The 23235-nt window shown below is 44.5% G+C and overlaps 1 protein-coding gene across 1 annotated transcript in view; it reads left to right on the forward strand.

Annotated features, from left to right (window-relative positions):
- VDR (vitamin D (1,25- dihydroxyvitamin D3) receptor) overlaps positions 1 to 23235 on the forward strand; it is a 57293-nt gene that overhangs the window by 3758 nt on the left and 30300 nt on the right. The window contains exons 2-3 of the mRNA XM_006888160.1: positions 2582 to 2729; positions 20426 to 20556. Coding sequence (XP_006888222.1) covers positions 2584 to 2729; positions 20426 to 20556 — 277 coding nt within the window. The 5' untranslated portion in view covers positions 2582 to 2583. The remainder of the gene's footprint in view (positions 1 to 2581; positions 2730 to 20425; positions 20557 to 23235) is intronic.

Consider the following 23235-nt stretch of genomic DNA (forward strand, 5'->3'; position numbering starts at 1 on the left):
ATGCCAGCCTCATTCTACAACAGTGGCACCATATAGCATTTGTCCCTTTGTGACTGAGATCCCTCACTCAGCATAATGGATATCTTTCTTAAAGATGGGAAACATAAGCAAAGAAGTAAATGGATATAAAGGTAGTTTAGTTTTGAACATATTGTGTCTGTGATGATCATCTAGTAAGCAGTTAGATTTGAACATCATTAGCTGAGAAATAATTCTATTGTGAGTTTAACTATCCCAGAGAAAAGAATGTGGAAAGACAAGAACAAAGTGCCAAATATACTGTTTGTTAAGAAAACCAGAAGAAATTAGTGATGTTGTTAGGTGCCAGCTAATTGTCTATGACTCATAGCAATGCTATGAACAAAGGATCAGGACCCTGACCTTTTCCATCCTCATAATTTCTGCCATGTTGAAGTCCACTGTCATAATCATTGTAGTAAATCCTTATCACTGAAGGTGTCCCTCTTTTTTATTGACTTTAAATTTTCCTAGTATGATGCCTTTCCCCAAAAACTGGCCCCTTCTGTTAACATGCCCAAAGTATGTAAGGTAAAGTTTCACCATTTTTGCTTCTAATAAGGCCCATGTTGTATGTTCTCCAATACAGATTTATTTATTCTTTTGAGACTCAATCGGACACTTGATACTCTCACCAGCATCCACAGTTCATTCTTCTTGGTTCTTCCTTATCCATTGTCATAATTTCATAGGCATAGGAACTAATTTAAAATACCATGGCTTAGACCAAGCCATGATACACACAAAAATAATTTATATTATGTATGCTTCTCAAAATTCTTAAAATAATCTGATACTTTGGTATACATGGACTGTTTTAAAGACAGATATATTCAATTTAATTACATTTTCATACTTTTACCAATGATAAATAATGAGATAAACACTATTAGTTGACATTATATAAATAAAAGTAAAAAATACATTTCTTGGTCTGCTTTTTGTGGTTCTGAATCACAATTTTCCTAGCATACAGTAATTGACATTCAAGTCAGATGTTAAAATAACTTTTATGACCAGCTGGGGAAAAAGAACAGGATCATGAAAAGAATATCAAAATACATAATCCTTAGGTATAACTATCACTTATAAAAGTCTTTTAATAAAACCAGTTTGTACAATAATACAGAAAAGAGCAGTGGTTTTGATTTCTAGTATTAAATAATACTTATCTTGAAGAAAGCAAAATTAAGATGTTTCCTTGAACTTCACACAATCCAACAGATCATATAGTTGTGATAGATGGGATCCAACCTCTACATAATAGCAATCACTTTTGTAAAGATGATTTGTACTTAGTGTATTTGATCATAGAAAATATCCTATTAAAGCCATTTGGATTCTGTGAGTAAAGTAGTATTTCAGATACTAAAGACAAATTTCTAGTGCACGTCAATAGTTAATAAAAAACTGTCTTGTGCACAGTGTAAGGAAACATATGCTTTTAAAACACTACAATGCCTCTGTGTCAGTAAAAAACTATTGATTAAATTATCTAATTGAGATTATTTCATTTTAGAATTAATATTTGACATAAAAATGATTCTAGGAAACTTGATAGGATAGCTAGTAGAGCATTCAGATCTATATGTAAGTGATAGAAAACAACACAGTAGTATATAATTAAGAAATTTTAGACAAGAATAAAAAATGCAAAAGCTACATTAGAAAATGAGCCAATTTATTTCCTTATTCTGTCTTTTTGTATGTGTGTATGAGATATATATTATATATATGGAAAAAGTAAGGAGCTGTGCTACTACTCTACCAAATGCATGCAGTTCGAACTGACCAACTGCTCTGCAGCAGAAAGTTGGGCAATCTCCTCCCATGTGATTTACTGCTTCTGAAAAGCCTCTCAAAGGTCAGCTATGGGTCAGTTTCAATTTGATGGTACATAATAACAACAACCACCTTGGTCCCAGGACACCAAGGACATAGGTCAGTTCTGATCTGTGTGGGGAGCCAGGGCTACCACTACCAAGGCTTTGGTGTGGCTGTGTAAGTCTAATGTGCCCTCTCCTCCTTAGGAAAAGAGAAACTTATGTTCTGTCCCTGCAGATGAGGCTCAGGTGCCTGGAGGCCTCCTTCTTTGCCCTAAGGAGGAACACTGAACAAGATAAGAGTTCTCTCCTGGTTACAGAGTCCTAATTAGAACTGGTACCAGTCTTACAGAGATATGCATTCACATAATCCCTACTCACACTCTGAGATCAAGTACCATCGTTTAGACAAAGACCATGGGCCATGGGGGTCTAACAGCTCACCCAGTATGGCCTGGCTAGTAAGTGGAGGACCCAGCATTCTAACCCGAGCAGTTGGATTCCAGAGCTGTTTTCCCACAGGGAGACATCCAGCCAACTCACTGCAAACTTGGACAGGGGGCCTGCCTCTGCTCCTGGGCATCAGAGGGTTGGAAAGTGCCACAAGGAGAGCTCCAAAGAGTGGATGTGGGCTAGGGAAGCTGCCCAGCTCAGGAAACTACCGGCAGATGACAAGGCGAGGGATTGCTGCAGGGACGCCAGCTGGGCCTGACCCTGACTCTGCTCTGACGCTCTTGCAGGGATGGAAGCGATGGCGGCCAGTACTTCTTTGCCTGACCCTGGTGACTTTGACCAAAATGTGCCCAGGATCTGTGGGGTGTGTGGAGACCGAGCCACTGGCTTTCACTTCAATGCAATGACCTGTGAAGGCTGCAAAGGTTTCTTCAGGTGAGTCCTTCACCGAGACTCTCCCCAAGAGTGAATGGATTGTTGTTGTTATGTGCCATCGAGTCGTTTTCGACTCATAGCGACCCTATGCACAACAGCCCTAAACCCTGCTCTATCCTGCGCCAACTGCACTGCCTCTGACACACCCATCCCGATTACCCCAGTCACCGAATCAATCCATCTCATAGAGGGTCTTCCCCTCCTGCGCTGTCCCTCCACCCTCCCAAGCGTGATGTCCCTCTCCAAGGACCCGTCCCTCCTGGTAACATGTCCAAAGTATGTCAGACGAAGCCCCAGAATCCTTGCCTCCAAGGAGTAGCTTGGTTTAATCCTCTCCAAGATGAATCTGTTTGTTTTCCTGGCAGTCCATGGTACATTCAGTACCCTTCTCCAGCACCACAGCTCAAAAGCATCCACTCTCCTTCTGTCCTCCCTAGTTATTGTCCAACTCTCTGAAGCATAACAAGCGATTGCAAATACCATGGCCTGTATCAGGCACACCTTAGTCTCCAGAGAGACGCCGTTGCTCCTGAGTACTTTAGAGAGGTCCCTAACAGCAGACTTTCCCATCGCGATACACTTTTTGATTTCCTGACTGCTGGTGCCAAGAGTATTGACTGTGGATCCGAGCAAACTGAAACTGTGAACAATCTCAATCTCTCCGCCATCCATCCTGACACTGCCAATTGGTCCAGTGGTGAGAATCTTTGTCTTCTTGACATTGAGCCTCAGTCCATACTGAAGGCTGCAGTCCTTGACCCTTCGCAGCAAGTGCATGAGGTCCTCCTCAGTTTCAGCAAGCAGGGTTGTGTCATCTGCAAAACGCAGATTGTTAATAGATCTTCCACCAATCCTGATGCCACAATTCTCCTCATAGAGCCCAGCCTCTCGGATAACCTGCTCTGCATACATGTTGAAAAGGTATGGAGACAGGATGCATCCCTGGCGTACACCCTTCCCAATTTTGAACCATGCAATGTTACCCTGCTCTGTTCTGACTACTGCCTCTTGGTCCAAGTATAGGTTTCGCATTAGCACAGTTAAATGTTCTGGGATTCCCATTCTTCTCAGAGTCAGCCACAGTTTGTTATGATCCACACAGTCAAATGCCTTTGCATAATCAATGAAACACAGATAGACATTCTTCTGGTATTCTCTGCTTTCAGCCAAGATCCATCTAACATCAGCAACAATATCCCTAGTACCACGACCCCTTCTAAACCCAGCCTGGACATCCGGCAGTTCTCTGCTGATGTGCTGTTCTAATCGTTTTTGGATAATCTTCAGTAGAATCTTGCTTGCATGTGAAATCAATGACACTGTTCTGTAGTTTCCACACTCAGTTGGGTCACCCTTCTTTGAGAAGGGAACAAATATAGATCTCTTCTAGTCAGTTGGCCAAGTGGTTGTTTTCTAGATTTCTTGGCACAACTTGGTGAGCACATCCAGGGCAACATCTGTTATCTGAAATACTTCAATTGGTATATCATCTATTCCTGGGGCCTTATTTTTTGCTATTTCCTTCAAAGCAGCTTGAACTTCTTCCTTCATCACCGTAGGCTCTTGCTCATATGTTATTTCTTTAAATTCCTCTGTATCTGCCAATTCCTTTCTATATAATGACTCAGTATATTCCTTCCATCTTCTTTTAATACTTCCTGGATCATTTAATATTCTGCCCAAAGCATCCTTGATTACAGCAACTCTAGGTTTGAATTTGTTCTTCAGTTTCTTGAGCTTAAGAAATGTTGAGCGAGTTCGGCCCTTTTGATTTTCCGTCTCTAGCTCCTCGCACATTTCATTGTAGTATTTTGCTTTGTCATTCCGAGCAGCCTTTTGGAATCTTCTGTTCAGCTCTTTAGTATCTTGAATTCTTCCTTGTGCTTTGGCTTCTCTACGCTCCAGTGCAATCTTCAGAGTCTCTTCTGACATCCATTTTGGTCTTTTCTTCCTCTTCTGTCTTTGTAATGACCATTTGCACTCTTCCTGGATGATACCTTTGACATCCACCCACAACTCATCTGGTCTTCGCTCATTAGTGTTCAAGGAATTAAGAGTGCCCCAAAGCCTGTGTTTTCCTTGTCTATTTTCTGACCAGTTCTATGTAACATGTTGCCTCTGTGTGGCCACTGGAAGAGGCAGGATCTTGGTGAGGGCTTTCATTCCTACTCTTCTCTCAGCTCCGCCTATGTTTTCTCACCTTCTCAGAGGCTGCTTCCTGAGGCGGGTATGTTGGTTCCATTACCCCAATGAGGTATGTTGGTTCCATTACCCCAGTGGCCCACAGACTTGATGCTAACAGCTGTTCCTGTCCTTCTGAGATAAACTTTCTCCTGTTGAGAACAGGACCCTAACCAAGAAAGAAGTTCCCTGTAAGTCTGAGATCTTACAGTAGGAGCTTACTATCCCTAGTTCAAAATGTTCCTTGGAACAATGGAAACGACACTTCTTGTTGGACTCCTAAAACCCAAACGATGTCCACATCTTTATCCATGGCTCTTTGTACCCAGGTCTGAGAGCAAGTCTCAAGCTGTATGGAGTCAGGAATGTACCCGCTTTCATGTTTAGCCTTTACCAGAAGCCTCTTCTCTGCTGTTAACCCAGGATTACAAGTGCAATTAGAGTGGGAACGGTGTTGGAAAGGACTGAAAGATGTTCCCATCCAAGCCCATGAGAGAGGACAAGAAGGGTATGGATTATAGGATTGGAAACCGGGAGAAAAAAGCATTTGGGAGGAACAAGAGGAAGATGAGGACTGGAAGAAGCAGCCAACAAAGAGCTTCTGAATAGATCTGATAGCACATACAACAGTAACAACAGTGTCATGGTCTTGAATGGAGGTGGGTAGAGTTGAGGACAGAGCCGTGAAGAGAAGAAAAGAACAAATCAAGTACAGGATAAGCACTCTGGAGCCTGGTTCCTGCCTGAGTTAAAGAGCTTGCCTGGCTTCGAGAACAGAGAGAGTCAGAATCCATGTGGATTTGGGCAAAATTCTCCTCCTGCTCATAAGACTCCGTGAAGGCAGACTCCTGACTCTCCTGCTTTCTGCCCCAGGAACCAGTAGGTCTGGAGTTTCAGTCCCTGAGTAATCTCTGGGCAGCAGGGTTTCTGTGGGTGCTAATTGCCTGTTTGGCCTGGCGAGGGTGGCCTGCTTGGCTTCCAGGCAGGAGGCTCCCCAGCTCGGGGAACCAGCCCAGCAGCATCGCTGGCTCCATCCTGCTGCCGCGTCTGCCTGTCCTCTGGCCTGCAGCCTGTGCTTCCTGAAGGGTCGGCCCTCTGGAGTGTGGAGCACATGTCCCAAGTGTTACTTGGCCCCTTTGCTACCAGGGCCTGGGATGGGGGTGCTGCCCTCTGAGTGAGGATGGAGAAGGATAGTGCATACTTGAGATTCTGCTTCATTATGAAGCAGGGGAAGGATGGAGAGTTTACTCCCGTGCGATTAACTGCCTCTGAAAACCTGCTTGAGGGTCAGCTAACAAGAGATGTAAGGCTATGGCCTGGATGTGCCGTTAATACACTAGATGTCTGTTCAAAGTCCTTGACTTCTCTGTGCTTCCGTTTCCTCATACAAACACATGAGTATGCTAATATCTGACTCTTTTACTATATAGAGTTCATCTGAGACTTAAATGTTCCCCTTTCCTGAAAAAACAGCTTTGAAAAACATGGTGTGCCTTGTAAGTGTGTCATTGTCGAGCCTCATGGGTCAGGAGTGATGCCCTTAGTGAAACCTCTGAGGGTTCCACTATTTTTTTTCTCAAGAAAACCACCCAAATAAAATCTCTCTAATTATCCATCTTTCCTCATTCATTTGGCAGATGTTAATGATCCAGCATTGTGCTTGCAGTCAGCAGTATGAAGAGTCCCACTTAAGATCATTTTGTTAATCAAACAAAACACAAAATTTGGTTATGTGAACACAAACACATTTAATTATATGTTAACCACAGGGTCACCAGTAGCTCTAAGCTCTCGGGACTGTTTGGCTACTTATGGACTCCACCACTGAATCCCCTCTGACTGGGTGCCCCCCACTGGTTGAGTTCAACTCTGGGAAGAGGGACTGACCTTTAGATGGCTGCTCTTTGGATTGTTGCACGTTGGAGGTCAGCTCCTCCCTAGAAGTAGCTCCTTTGCACGTGGGGTTGCTTCTCTCAGACACACCTCTAGGCCCTGAGTCCTTGAGACAGGACCATATTTGTCAACTGAGTGGAGAGAGGACAGGCTCTGTCATGTTCATAGCCAACTGTGGGAGATGGCAGGATGGATATGGTGGCACATTTGCGCATGCATGTCGCCACAGGCCAGCTGTGCAGCTGTGTTGCCTGTGGGCTCATTGTGCTACCATAGCCCAGCTGAGACCCTTGGCCCTATTTTTGGCTACCTGTTAGACTCTATTGCTGGCCAATGGCCACAACCACTGTCTGCAAGGCCTGGCATTATGGGAAGCAGATTGCGTTTGTTGTATTGCCCTGCCCTCTGTCTACCTTATGATTCCACTGTCCTTATCTTGATAACTGAACCAGTCTGCACATTCCCGAGAGCCAACAGTTCTGTTGTTGCTTGACTTGAATTTTGTTTGATGAATGAATAAATAAATAAAATTTATCCTCCTCTCTTTATTTTACCTTCCTCCTTCTCCTTCTTTCCTCCATCCAAGTTAAACTTGGCACTTTTCCAGTTCACCCTAGCTCAAATAAACAAAAAGGCCAAAACTCATTGTCATTGAGTCTAAATCAACTCACAGCTGACCCTCTCATGGATTTTCAGAGGCAGTAAATTGCACGAGAAGAGATTGCCTATAGTTCAGAGCAGCAGGTGGATTTGAACTACCTGTCTTAGGGTTGACAGTGTAGCTCCCTATCCACAGACCATCAAAGCTCAAATAGTTATTTGATATTTCCACTGCTCTATGTGTGTCTGTTTACTTGTGAAGTTCCAAGGAAGGAAGGAAGGAAGGAAGAGGAACTTACGTACTTGATAAATAACTTTCATTTCAGACACTGCATGCCTAGGCACACAAACATAACTGCAATCTTATCCTTACTCTCAAAGAACTCACTCAACCCTGGCAGTTCTCAAGGAAAGAAAATTACTTTTGTTTTTGGGTCCCTGGCTGTTTGTCAAGTCCTGGGAACTGATAATCCTGTTTGACCATTTAGTATTTAGTTTGGCTTGTAAAATAATCCAACTACACTCTGTCAGAGCTAAATGTGGTCATCCCAGTAGGTCCAAGACTCGTAAACACACTGAAGGGTGATTACAAAAGCTGGAAAGTTGCACAGTGACCGTAATTCTATGGCTATGGTTAGCCATTGCTAGCGAGTCTTCTACCAGTTACTGCTTCTGCCTCCTGTTCTTCTGGGACACGTAGACAGCCTCAGAGAAAGGTGTTATTTCCAAAGTGAATAACAAGTTAGCTTATCAGGCTTGTAAGTTAATAAACATGTACAGCCAGAATGCTCCTTGAAGGTAAAGATGGAAAAGCTTCATCTTTCATACTTTGGTCATGTAGCTAGGCAAGACTATCCATTAGAAAGGGACAGCATGCTTGGAAAGATGGAGGGTCAGTGAAGGAGAGGAAGAGCCTCAGTGAGATAGACTGGCACGGTGACTTCAGCAATGGACTCTAGTGTGTCAGAGATGATGAGGATGGCACAGGACAGAGCAGAGTTCAGGTTAGCTGTTCATAGGGTAACTGAGTCATACTCGACTTGATCATACTTAACAATAACACCTTGGCTGTATGTTTGGTGTCTCTGGATGGTACAAATGGTTAACATGCTCGGCTAAAGCCACAAGTTTGGAGATTCAGGTCTACCTAGAGGTCCCGCAGAAGGAAGGTCTGGGGAGATACTTTGGACCACTAAAACCCTATGGAGCCCAGTTCTCCTCTGACACATGGAATCCCTGTGAGTTGAGTTGACTCAATGGTAACTGGTTTGGTTGGTGGGTCACCTATTAACAATCAGAACATAAATAAGAGTCAGGGAGAGAAACTAAGTAGGTCCAATACAAAGTATGTGTGATGACCTTTGGATGTGTGTTAATCCATGGTCAAAGATGGTGTTGTCCAGGATCTAGTGTTAGGAAAAGAAAAGAAAGTCGGAGAGAACCGTTTGATGAAGAGAATAGAGGTTGATGTGATGTTTCAGAGCTGATCCCGAAAGGCAAGGTCAATGAACAGATTGTTGTTTATCTTACCATCCTTTCTTCTTCCTTCTTGCAATGTTTTGTACTACATTCTTTTTCAAGAGACTGTGAAGCCATATACTGGAGGCTGCGAGCTAACAAAGACAGTGAAGAAATGTCTTCTTGTTTGCCAACTCAGGGCTCTCAGGGACCAAGTTAATTATGGGTCTTATGTAGTGCAAAGGGCAAAATGCAGGCGGTGAGGATTCAGGAACATGAGGAATGTGCTGGCTTTCAAGAAATTCACCTAACTGATATTTGTAGCTCTTCCAAGGACCTTAATGTGAAGAGAAGCAGGGAAATGGGGCAGATGTCCAGCTGCTAAAAACTAAAAATGCTTGAAGGCAGTAGAGTAAAGAGAGAGAAGGGGAGGAGTGGCCACACAGGGCTTTCTGTGGGCACAAGTAAATGAGTCACCAAGATGTTGGTATTTCTGGAGAGAACCTTGCCCATTTCACCTCCACAGCTGCTCAAGGATGTGAATGGTGGAGAATAAGTGGAGGTTATCTGTGGGCTGACAAGGAGTAAAGTTCAGGAACTGTGTAGACAAGGGCAGAATATTTTCATTTAGGGAAGGAAAACTGGAGAGTTGTCAACAAAGACAATTACAATAAGAAAAGAACTTTACATTTTTTTGATGGGCCATTTTCCTTCTTTCAGGAGTTTTGCACTTAGATCAAGGCTTTTTGTCCTCGGCAATCCTTGAGATCCTCTGTATGCTTAGGAAGCACTGGGCCAACCAACGGAGAATGAAGCCAGATGTTAACCCTCTCCCACAAACATGAGCTTCTTAAATGTCCATCTCGGGTACTTCCTAATATCCCAATGGCTTCGTTCTAGAAGAGTTCTTAATTCTCTGGTTCTTGCCCTTGGACTTTTTGAGAGGTAATTGTTTTTATTGCTGCTGTAGTTTGGATTGAGGGAGCTCTGGTGGCTTAGCCGTAGGTGGTTTGCTGCCAACCCAAGGGCACATGGTTAGACTCTACCAGCTGCGCTGTGTGAGAAGAATGGGCATTCTCCTACTGTGCAATTTACTGCCTCTGCAAACCCTCTGGAGGGTCAGCCATGAGTTGGTTCTTACTAAACACTACATAGCAACAACAACATAGTTTGTACTGAGATATGGTGAACTCAGATTTAGTATCTATGAACACAAAAGGTTTTAGCATTAAATAGACTTTGATCCTAATCTTACTTCCTACACTTATTATCTGTGTGACCTAAGGCATATTATTTCATTTCCTGAGGCTTTTTTGTTGTTGCTGTTAAAATCACCTATAAAATGGGTATAATTCCAGTTCTGAAAAGTTTGATAACAGCATTGGAGATTAGAGTTCTGACATGTGGATAGGTATTTGTCAAAATTATATCTTTTTTCCATACCTATGCAGTCATTCAGTCATGAAGCTGAGAAAATACGGTGACTGTAGCAATGGGCTTGAGCATGTCTTAGATTGTGGGGATGACGTTGGATACTACAAGGGTTAGATCTGTGTTCATAGAATTGCTATGAATCATAGAGAGAGTTCTGTTGGCCTAGTGGGTAGAGAGTTATGCTACCAAGCCAAAGAGGGTAATTTTAATCTATGGCCCTCAGGCCAGGTTTTAATTGTTTTTGGTCAAACATTCTTCTAAGTGGTAAATCACTGGTCTGTCCATTTGCTGTACAATGGTAACTCGTGGTTGCTGTGATGCTAAACACTGTGACACTGATGTGTCAAATGTGATAATGGTTACCCATGGTAGACAGTGTTTGATGAAGCTCCCAATTAAAACAAGCTTAGAAGCAGGAGTGGCATCCACTTCTGAAATAGCTTGCTTCTGGAAACTTTCATTCATAGTGTCACTATGAGTCATCTACAACTTGATGGCACTTAACAGCAACAACAACGCTGAGCAGATAATTTGAGAAGCTAGACTATATGAAGAACAATGTGGCACCAGAATTGGAGGAAGACTTATAGCAATAACCTGCATAAAACAGGATACAACCTTGTTTGCAGAAACTGAAGAGGACTTGATGCATCTGCTGCAGAATATCAGAGACTACTGCCTTTAATATGAATCATAAATCAGTTTTAAGAAATCAATTATCCTCTCCAGCAGGCAACATCATGATAGATGGAGGAAAGACTGAAGTTGTCAAGATTCATTTTACCTGAATCCACAATCAACACCCAGTAGCAGCAGAAAAAAATCAAAAGACATTGATTTGCTGCCAAAGATCTCTTCAAAATGCTAGAGAGCAAAGATGTCAGTTTAAAGACTAAGGTGCACCTGATCCGAGTCATGGTATTTTCAGTTGCTTCCTATATATCTGAAAGTTGAACAATGAATAAGGGTAACAGAAGAAGAGCTGATGCCTTTGAGTTGTGTTTTTGGCAAAGAGTACTAACTATTCTATAGACTGCCAAAAGAATACTCAAATTAGTCTTGGAGTAAGTGCAAAAACCAGGGTGCTTTTTAGTGGCAAAGGTGGTGAAGCTTCTCGTCTCACATGTGCTGGGAGGGACGAGTCCTTGGAGAAGATATCATGCTGGGAAAAAAGTAGAGGATTAGAAAAAGAGAAGAAGACCCTGAACTTGATGGCTTGACATAGTGACTGTCACAATGGGCTTGAAACATATTGGAGAGCATGAGGACAGTGCTGGACAGGACAGAGTTCATGTTTGTTGTCCATATGGTCACTAGGAGTCATAGTCAACTTGATAGCACCTAACATTATCATCCATTTCTAATGTTTTCATTTCTGAGATTAGACAATATTTTCCTCTCCTCTTCTACCATGAGCTTATAATACGTGACTATACCAAGTCAATAAGGTATCTCATTGAATAGACATTATTGAAAAAGACATCCTTGAATAGAAGGAGTTAAATATCAGATTTTAAAAAGGGAGGACTGGGGAAGGAGGCTCTGAGAAGCATTCCTGTCAGTCTAAGGCTCACTGAGAACTGGCTGGTGCTGAAGAAGGAACAGGACAGTGGTCACTGGAACTAGCACAAGGGCTGTAGGTGTGGATCTAAGGGGCAGCTCTTTCTGAAACAGAGTCGGTTTTGAGGCTCTGCTGCCTGCAGTGTCCTTCACTAAGTACACAGAGGTGGCATAAGACATGGTGCCTATTGTCAGTTTCACATTCCTCTCCGGGATGGTAAAGCACTAACTACCTCTTCAGCTGTTCTTCACTTCCTCCTGATGTCTTGCCTCGCCAGTTCCTTCCCTCACTCTGCCCTGCATACAGTACTTACTTTGTGCTGGGCCTTTACCTAATCTATGCGACAATTTCTTCTGAAGAGTTGTTTCCATTTACACAGGTGAAAACAGACATTATATACTTTAACTAGCTAAGGCTGTATTAGGAGACAAACCCCAACATTTATCTAGCCAAAGCCTGCACTTCCTTTTATAATTTTTAAATAGTTCTTTTTATTTCTGAAGTAAGGCCTCTGTGTACTTAAAAAAGTCAAGAGTTTATAAAATGAAGTCTAGTTCTCAGTTTAATGTTAATTCCCTCTTTCTTCCCCAGAATCTCTCTGTTAAGAGTTGCTGTGGTTGATTCCAGGTTCTTTATATAAATCTCGGGGGGGGGAGTGTGTGTATGTGTGTACGCGTGTGTAGGCACGCATGCACGCACACACACCTGCAGATGAGAGTGTCGTAGTCATCTTCCTCCGTCTTGCTCTTCTCAATCACAGAACATTTCTTCAAGCTTATTTCTCTTACAGCATTTTCTCACTAACATTGTATTGTATGAAAATACTATGACATAATGAACCATCCTTTCCTGATGGAGGCGAAGTTTCCATCTGGGCCATATCCTGCTCTACTCAGAGTAAATTCCCAGAAGTGAGTTTACTATTTTCAAGGGTCTGTGCATTCAATATGCTCTTTTGCTAGCTGTCATTCATAACAGAACTCTGCTCAGTCCTATGCCATCTCTGTGGCCACTGACATATTTGAGCCCATTGTTGCAGTCAGTCTGTAGTAACTGTTGTTAGATGCTGTCAAGTTGGCTCTAACTCACAATAAGACCATGGACAACAGAATAAAGCCTGCTGATCCCTCCATTCTTAATGATTTCTGCCTTCCTTGAGCCCATCATTGCAGCCACGGCCCTAATCCATCTCATCAAGGGTCTTTCTCTTCTTCTCTGACCCTTGTCTTTTCCAAGTATAATGCCCTTTGCCAGGCATTGGTCCCTCCTGAGAACATGCCAAAGTATGTGTGTGACAGAGTCCCACTGTCCTCACCTCTAAGGAGCACTCGGGCTCTACCTCCCAGACAATTGATTTTGCTTCATTCTTTTGGCAGTCCATGGCATAGTCAATATTCTTCACCAACACCACAACACCCCTTTTGTTAGATACCATCGAGTTGGAGCTCACTGAGAGCTGACCTTCCAGCAGGTTTTCAGAGGCACTAAATCTCATAGGAGATTGCTCTCATTTCTCCCAAAGAGCTGGTAGATTAGAGCCATGTGTCTTCAGATTGACAACGTAACTCCTTACAACTAAACCACCAGCGATCCCTACAATACCTCCAAGGAGACTGTATATTAGCCTTGTAACAAAAAAATATTTTGTAATATGTTGGAAAAACCAGTTGTCATAAAATTGATCCAGCTAATGGATTCCCTGTGTGTATCAGAGAAGAACCATGTTCCACGGGGTTTTCAAAGGTTGACCTTTTCCAATTTACTCTCAAGTAAATTGCTAGGCCATTCTTTGGAGATGCCTCTCAGTTTATTCAAACCCCCAACTTTTCTGTTAGCAGCCAAACACACTAGTCTTTGGGCTGCTTAATATGTTAGTATATATTTGCCCAATTGCCCAGTAAAGAAATAATAAAAAGTCTGTGCTATTTACCAGTTGTTAACCCAATTAAATTTTTTTTTCCAAACTTGTCTTCTGAGAACATCTTACTCCAGCCAAATGCAAATCTATCAGAAGACTTTCCTATCACCAATTTCATCAATCTTTCCCTATACCAAGGCACTGGGGGTCTTTATGATCCTCAGAGCTACAGTAGAGATAAAAAGAAAGAGGGTTACGTGGGCCCTGGCTTAGGTTATGCAGGCCGTCTCTGCTGGAAGGGATCAAAAGCCTTGCTGTCCCAGCCCTCAGGCCCTTCCTGAGGCACTTGGTGCTTTTGTGAGCTTCTTGTCTTTTTCATGTTTTGATGAACTGGTCTCTGGCAAGAGAATCAGTCAATGTCCTCTCTCACCCCTGGCTTTCTAGAAACGGCATCTATATTTAGCCTCGTTACACCACCTTACCCCCCTTCCTGAGCTGGGGTATAATTTCTGACCATCCAGAGGATTACAGGGTCGGGACTGAGAAAGAGCAGTTGAGACAATTGGCTCCCATGGAAGCCCCAAGGCTCCTGTTTCTCAAAACTAAACCAAACTCACGGGCAATTAGTGCTGGGCGGGTATGGATCTTCAGGACAAAGCACAGAGCCAGGGCTGGGCACTCTGGCTGCCCTTACTCCTCGTGGGCAGAGATCAGATGACAGCCACATGTGTGGAAGTGCTTCTGGCAGACAGAAGAACCAGGAAGAACCGGGCCTGTCAGCTGACGGGGGTCGGCCAACAACCATGCCAGTTCAGACACACCTGAAAAGGCATCACCGGAACTAGGTTCTAGGAAGACCTAAATCTGGCTATTGGAACCAGTGAAAGTGCTTTCTACCACCTGAACCCTAACCCTAATTCCACAGCCAGGTCTTCTAGATGTTTACCCTTCATCCTCCCAGCTCCATTTCTAGCCCCTTCCCTCTTATGCTGTGTTTAGAGGAGCCAGGAAAGAGTTGACTATCATATATATTTTTGAACAATGATAAATTTTTGAAGTTCTTTATAATAAGGAGCTCTGGTGGTGTAGTCTGACTATGTGTCACAGTTAACCAAGTCTGTGAAGCTTTTGCACTTTGAATTCAAAGTATAAAGATGAGTTGTTGTTGTTGTTGTTCAGTGCTGTCGAGTCATAGGTGACTCATAGCGACCCTATGTACGAAAGTCCTTGACACTTACGTGTGCGACTTTGATCCTCTCTCCAGGTTCATAGGATTTCTGGAGGCAAGTTTTATGGAAGTGGATGCCACTCCTGCTTCCAAGCTTGTTCAACTGGGGAGCGCCACCAAACACTGTTCACCCTGGGTAACTGTTATCACATTTGACACATCGGTGCCAGTGTCCAGCTTCACAGCAACCACGAATTACCTCTGTATGGCAAGGAGACACACCAGGGTTATATGACCTAGAAAACTGTTTGAGCAAAAACAATGAAAAACAGGCCTGAGGGCCGTGGATTAGAGGTACCCACCTTTGGCTCGGTCGCATCACTTTCAGTCCACTAGGCCAACTGGTCTCTCTGTCTAGTTGAGTGCCGTCAAGTCGTAGGCGACTCATAGCGACCCTATGAACGAAAGTCCTCAACACTTGCGTGCGCGACTTTTCATCCTTTCTCCAGGTTCATAGGGTTTCCGGAGGCAAGCTATTTATGGAATTGGATGCCGCTCCTGAGTAGTCTCCTCCTTTTAGGATTTGTGCCTTGGAAACTCCATGGCTATGAATCAGAACTGACTCAATGGCAATGAGTGTTTTATAAGTTTTATAAAGAGACCTGTTAGCATATTGAATAAGTGCTTGACTGCCAACCAAAAGATCAACAGTTTCAAATCCAACCGCTGTCCTTCTGAATTAAGTCGTGGCAATCTGCTTCTGTAAATACTATGGCCTTGAAAATCCTTCGTGGCATTTCTACATTTAAAGGATTGCTATAAATCAAAATGGACTCAACAGCAACGGGTTGGGTTTGGAATGCAAGTTTGTAGGCTGTTTTTAAGCATTGCTTAACTAAGGTGGGTGGGCCCAAGGCACCAAGAGCACAGGCTGGGTTCTGTCTGTAGGTCTACTCCTTCACTGCAATGGGATCTTGGGCAGGCTCCCAAGTGCTGTTATGAGATGGTGTGCCTGACTCATAGGAAGGCCTTGGGATTTGAAAAGATTTCTTTCTTCTTCTCTCCTTTCTTTTTTCTTTTCTTCTCTCCTTTCTCCAGTTCTCCTGGACTTCGTACTACACCAGCAAAGCTGGAAGCAAGGGCACGCTTTCGTTTGTTTATTTGTTCCAGTAATCTATATTTGCCTTTCATTTTAATCTATATTTGCCTTTCATTTTTTTAGTACTATAAAAATATAGATAGCACTTTTTGTTGTTGTTGTTATGTACCATCTAGTTGGAATGGACCTATCATAGCTGACCCTTCAGACTGATTTTCTGAGACAGTAAATATCGCAGGAGGAGATTGCCCATCATCCTGTGGAGCAGCTGGTGGATTTGAACCACGGGCCTTTGAGACTGCAGCACAGCTCCTTACCACTAGGCCACCAGAGTTTCCTATGGATAGCGTTACATTTGCCAATTCACTATTTTTAATATATGCCATTCAGTGAGATCAGTCACATCCATCATGTTGTTCTACTATCACCAATATCTTTAGCCAAATTTTTTATCCCCATAAACAAAACCTTAATGCTTCCCAAACAATAAATCTCCTGTTCTCCCACCCTCCCTCTCAGCCTTAGTAACTGTTTGCCCATTCTCCCTTCACCTATTCTAGGGCACTTCATATTCATGAGTTATTGTCCTTTGTGATTGACTTATTTCACATATTATTTTCAAGGTTCATCAATGTTGTACCACTTCATTTTTCTATGGCAGAATAATATTCCATTGAATATATACCATATTTTGCTTATACATTCATCTGGTTTTATTACATTTTTGGACTACATTTTTTCTCTTTTTGTATTTATTTGGGTACAAAATTCACATACTTTATGATTATTCATGTACATTGCATTTCACACATTCTTACATTCACATTGTGGTTCATATGATCACTCATGTACATTGTGTTTTATAAAATTAATCACCATTGAGCTATGCCCATTATTACCTTGTCTTTCCAGGTCCCCATAGATCCTTCCTAATTCCTTCACCTGCTCCCCCTGCTCACCAAACTCTGTTATCTAGTGATTTCCTTCCCTCAACACCCTCTGCTCTCCTGCCTTCATCCTCTTCCCCTTTTTGACTTTTTTTAAAAAAATATTTTTTTTAAATTTTATACTGGTTTACTTACAAAGTTTGTATACATTATTTTTTGCACCGGATAATTCCCATTTCATGTAACCACAGGCCCCACCGTCCATCCTCACCTCTCAGCTCCCCCCTCCCCTCCTTTTGGACTTTCATACATATCTTACTAGTTATCCTTCTATTTTTACAATGATGATCTTATGCAGTATTTGTCCTTATAAAACTGAGTTAGTTGACTCAGCATAATACTCTCTAGATTTTCCCATGTTGTATAATATTTTACAAAATCATTACTCCTGAGTGCTGCATAGTATTCCATTGTGTGAATGTATCATAGTTTCTCAATCTGTTTATGCTTTGATGGACATTTGGGCTATTTCCATTTTTTTGCTATTGTGAATAATGCTGCTATGCACATAGGTGTACATATCCATTCATTTATTGATGAGTTACTTTCACCTCACCTTCTATCTGCCTTCTTTTTTGTTCCTAGCCCTCAGCCTCATTAGATTCCATTCCTGTTGCCAGGCAATTAGGCTGAGTAGTTCCCTTCAGTTTTCCTGTCTAAAAAAGAGAACAAAAAGATAGCGACGCTTCAAGATCTTTTTCCTAGAAACATTGTGGTTGAGAGGGCTGAGAATGGAGCCTCTGGAGGGCCCTGGGCCTACCTCCCTCCTGCCTCTGATGGGTGGACAGGCCACCAGCATAGGGTGGTATGAGGCTTTGATTCACATCTCTACAGGTACGGTCTCAGCTCAGCTAACAATGTGAGCTCATCTAGGTGCTCATGGCCCTGAGGTTTAACAGGAAGCTCCCTGAACTTGCCTAGACCGTGAGTGGGAAGACAGAGCAGCCCCTTGGCTCCTGGGCAAAATGCCCAATTGTTTGCAAAAGAAAGAAAAAGCGGAAATGAGAGGTTGCTCTGAGTTAGAAACCTTTGGCCTCCCAGTAGGTTTGGAAAATTATTGACATTCTAGGGCCCGAGCATTTGTGGTAACAGGTGGAACCTCAAGACTCACAAAATGGAAAGGAGGGTTTAGAAGCCAATCTCACGTCCTGGAATATATAGATATGCCCTGTGGTAATGATAGTATCTCATTTCTGGGTAGCTCTTACAGTTCTCATGGTACTTCTGTAGTCTTCTGTTGCTTCAGAAAGCTGCCTCAGGGGCATATACACTCACGGAAGAAAGATTTCTTGTTTCCATAAAGATTGGACAAAAGCTTGGCATACTACAGGGGAAAACTGGGCCCTGGGTGGGCTAGGCATGGCTGTAATGGCATTATTCTACCTTCTCTAAAACTTTGGGTCTTGTTGGGTAATGAAGGTCACAGCAAGAGAGTGCCAGAGGCTAGAGTTGAAAACTAACAGCTGTCAATTTCTGAACCCCTGGGCCATCCTTCCCCCAGGGCTGTGTATTTTGGAATCAGCCATTTGTGGTCTCTCCTTCATGTGACCCCTGACTTTCTGGGGATGAAACCAGAATGTGTTCAATCCAGAAATTTAGAGATTGACCTTCAGACCTCTTGATGTGGGAGCCTTAACTTCTGGCTGATAAATTTCCAAACATCAGGATTCACGTCAGTAAACGAAGGAGATTGCTCCATGGTCTCTTGGGTCCCTGTGACTGCCTGTAAATGTCAGTACATTTTCTGCTTTATCCTCCCCTCTTCTCTGGGCCCAGCTGGTTTAAGGTCCATCTGCGCTTTTCCTGAAACTTGTATTTGAGCTCACTAGTGCCTCAAACTCCACATGTGTGCTAGTGACTGAGAAGTGACTCATTTTTTACCAAGAACCATAACCAGTATCTGACATCTGGAAACAGTGATGTCACTAGCTCATCCTTAAAGGAGAGAAAGGGTTGGGCTGAGCCTTTTTTACAAAGGCTCTTGGCCAGCTCCACACTCAGCATCTCCGCAGAAAGTGATTCTGTTGCCATCTTCCGAAGCTCAAATTCTGTCACCTGAGGGAATGCACAAAGTGTAGCCAACACCGGCTGGAGGAGTCCCTGAGCCGTGCATTGGTTAACAAATGCTCATGCTAACTGGTTGGCAGTTTAAATCCACCCAAAGGCACTTCAGAAGAGAGGCCTGGAGATGTCCTTCTGAAATACCAGCTGCTGAAAATCCTACAGAGCACAGTTCTGCTTTGATACACGTGGAATCAACCTGAGTTGAGATCTGCTCCTTGGCAAAGGGTTTAGCACTGCCAGACTGAGAGAAATAACAAGTAAACATTAGGGTATGTGTGATGAGAAGCTTCTGGAGAAGGTGTGCCAGAAACATCATGTGATGTGGTTCAAGTTGGAGGAGAGATTCTGAATTGGAGACTAACCTGGAGCTCCGAGAGGCTGGGCATCAGCGAGGTGGGTGAGATGACGCCCACTAAACTGAGTGGCCGCGCTGAGCCTTCTGGGAATCTCAAACCTATTTGAAAATCTTCCTCTCCCAGAAAATGAGCCTTTGAGCTTGCACATACAGTGGCACAGATGTGCCTGTGTACAGTCTGACCTGGGCAATGAGAGCTGCTGGCTTCCTAGCTAGAGTCCTCTGCTGTTTTTCTGTGTCTGCCTTTCTCAAAGCCAAGGACAGACCCCAGGGATTCCCACCCACTCATTTGACCCCTTCCCTTTCTGAGCAGGCTGTCTGGAGGTGTCTAGAGCTTCCGTCTGGACCTTTTCTTCTTTCTCTATGTATCTGTGTGCACGTCTGTCCCTGGGACAGCAGATGTTCCAGCTATGGCTCTCTGGACTTTATGGCACTTGGAGTTGAGAATGGAGTCTTTGCTTCTCATAATGGCTAAAGAAAAGCAGCGAAGGTTACTGTGCAGATTGCAATATTTAACTGTGAAACTGTACTGGTGTATTTCTTGTGTGGTTGAAAAAAAAGAAGAAGGAAAGTAGAGCACTGCAAAAGTGAGTAAAATCAGAGGTGGGGAGGAGGAAGGGAGAAAGGGAAGCTACTGTTTAGATGACCCTGAACGTCCACGAGGTTGATGGTAATATTTGGGAATGTATAAGGGTGGTGGTTGAACAGCATGATGAGCATAATTAATGCCACTGAATTTTACCCATGAAGAATATTACAATGTTAGATGTTTTGTTACATATCTGTTTACACAGTTAAAAGGAACTAATGGTAAGCTTTAATGGGAGCAGAGTAGGCTGTGCTGGAAAGGAGGAAGGGGCAGCTGGCACACGCAGCCTAGAGTGAGTGTGTATGGGGGGAGGCTGGGATAGGCCCCCAGTCTTCTGTGGGAGAAACGAACATCCACAGGCTCCTCAGCCAGAACCAGCCCATGGGTAGGTCCCCAGGGTCACAGCCAAATCAAATTATTTCTCCCCCATCAAAGGCTAAGGCCTAGGGAGGCTGGTGACCAGAGGAGTGACCTGTGCTCTCTTGGCAGGCGAAGCATGAAGCGGAAGGCGCTGTTCACCTGTCCCTTCAACGGAGACTGCCGCATCACCAAGGACAACCGGCGCCACTGCCAGGCCTGCCGCCTCAAGCGCTGTGTGGACATTGGCATGATGAAGGAGTGTGAGTGCCGTGGCCTCTGGGCTGTAGGCCGGGCTGGACTGGGTTTGGGGAAGGCTCTGACTGCCGTTCATTCTGGCCTTGCCAGAGAGGTCAGCCTGCCCCCCCTCTGTCTCTGCTGGCATCCAGGCCACTGATGGGGTGTGAGTAGGACAGGCAGCCCTGGGGCAGGAAGCCAGGACTCCAGGGCCAAATGCACCAGTGTTCCTTCTAGCTTCTCTAAAACTGGTTTGTCATAGAGTTGATTCTGACCCCTGTGTGTCAGCAGAGAAGTGTTGGTTTTGTTGTCAGTTGTCAACAAGTCAGGGCCCCAACTCATGGCACCCCAAGTTGTGCAGAACAGCTCCATTGGTCTTTATTGACACTGATGGGAGAAGCTTGCCAGGCCTTTCTTCCTAAGGGCTACTGGATGGGTTTGAACCACCAACCTTTAGGTTAAAGCTTAACTGCAAACCACTTGCATCACCTTGGCTCCTTTGCACTGCTTCGTGGAGTTTTTAATAACCAAGTTTTTGGAAGTAGATCATTAGGACTTTCTTTCAGATCATCTCTGAGTGGGTTTGAACCCCCAGCCTTTTGGCTAGCAACCAAGCATGCTAATTGTTTGTACCACCCAGGGCTTCCCCAGCTTCTTTGGGATCTGTTTATCTCAGAGGCCGGAAGGACCCTCTAAAGTCATACCTGCAGTAAGAGTGGGCAGGGCATCCCCTTCCTGAGCCCATCCCGGCTGAGGCTCCTCTCCTCTAGGACCTCATGACAATTCTCATACCTTCCTGTTGCCTGCACTTGAGGGGAAGGATGTGCTCCTGCACCTCAGTGGTCCCTGGGTCTTGGCTTTGGGGAGAGGGCTGCTATAAGAGGGGCAGGAATGTTGGGGAGAAGAAATATCCAGAGACTAGTTGGCTCTCACTGTCCTACCCTGTCCCAATCTTCTAGCCATTCTGTCTCCTGAGTGAATCAGAAGGCTGGTGTCCAGGTGGGAAGATACTCCTGCAAAGCACTGGTGGTCTAGAATGGCCCCTTGAATGCGGGTGGAGAAAGAGCAGTGACCTATACAATTTCCTGTTTAGCTCTGGACTTACAGGAGAAGACCCCCAGGGCAGATTTACAGGGATGCTGTGACCCACTATGAAAAATCACCCCTGGACTTCCCATCTCTCCCATCTCCAGGACCGGTTACTTGGTAACCGGAGCGGCTGTTGAATTCAGCTGATGCTGGGAGGGACAAACCAAGCCCTTTCTGGCCTAGGGGTGAGGGCATCGGGCCAGCCTGGGCTCAGATGCCCTCTGCACTGGCAGCCCACGCTCTCCTTGCTCCGTCTGCTACCTGCACACCAGTCCCCGCCCCTGCCCAAGGACAGAGCCTGTGCCCTGCGAAGCTGCAGACAGACCTGAGGGATTCAGGGGAGGAGTGTTCAGATGTAGCCACCCCTGGAGATCCTCCTGGCTATGTGACTGCTTTTAGAAGTGTGGTAGTGAAAAGTAATAGGGACAGGGTTTGACATTTACTTTCCTAATGGGAATAAAAGTTCTCTGGTGTTGGAAAGAGGAGACAGAGTTGACATCCTTACCTCGGAGCTCCACTTTCAGTGCTCAGAGCACCTTCCCAGCCTTGTCTGACACCCCCCTCGTACATCACAGCCCCATTCCAGATTCTAGTTCCCCAGTCAACACAGACAGCCCTGAAAGGAGTTTCCAGGCCTTCGTTTCTCTTCACCCCCATGGCAGCAAGCAGGCCTGGGCGCGCCCATTGTCTCACCCCTCCCGACTCCTGTGTTTATCCTGGAGGAAGTGGAGGCTGAGGCCTGGGAGCCTAATGGGACATCCCACACATTGACTTAGTGGAAGACTCGGGGGAGGACACAAATAGGGTACAGAGCAGCACAGACCCTCAGAGCCACCCTGGACAGGGAACAAGAGGAGCAGAGCTCCATTGACAGGACTCAAGCAGTTCTGGTCAAGGCCACACTCACCCCTGTCCCTTCTCCTGTGTCCCATTTCATCCCGAGCTGGGAAAACAAGAGGATAATGTTCTGTTAACTTGGAATACAAAGAGATGAGACCCAGAAAAGTAAAAATAGCACGATTGGAGTCAGAAAGCCAGCTGGTGGCTGACCTGGGTCTAGAATCCAGCTGATGTTTCCTCCAGGTTCCTTTTGATCTTCCAGAAAGTACTGCAGCCATCACCGAGCATCACCAGGCCTTGAGTGCCTCAGAGTGTCCCTGTCCTGATCAGCTTTGTGCCTTTGCTTCCCCTGGGGCATCAGTGCTAGTGCTTTGAGTTGCCTGCCCCATGGTTACAGACCCAGTGCAGGCTTTGCCTGTGCCAGTCATGACACTGAAGTAACCAAGTTAGGGAGCTTGACTAGTAGAGGTTGGGCCCCAAGCTCTCATTCAGATAGAAACTCTGAGCCAGCACCAGGGAGGCCCTTTCCCAGCACTGAAGGGAAGGTCCTGAGGGTAAGAGATGTAGACCTATCTTAAGAGGACTCAGTTCAACTATCAAGTGGCAATTTGGGAGGCCTTGTGTGCTTTAAGGAAACTCTGGTGGTGCAATAGTGAGTTGTGCTGCTAGGTCAGCAGCCTCCAGTGGTTCAAACCCGCCAGCCACTTTGAGGGGAAAAGATGGGAAGTCCTTCTATTAATTTACAGCCTCCGAAACTCTGTAAAGTGGCCAGAGGG

The sequence above is a fragment of the Elephantulus edwardii genome, unplaced genomic scaffold (assembly GCF_000299155.1).
Source record: "Elephantulus edwardii isolate Elephantulus edwardi_28Jun2011 unplaced genomic scaffold, EleEdw1.0 scaffold00065, whole genome shotgun sequence".
Classification (NCBI taxonomy): domain Eukaryota; kingdom Metazoa; phylum Chordata; class Mammalia; order Macroscelidea; family Macroscelididae; genus Elephantulus; species Elephantulus edwardii.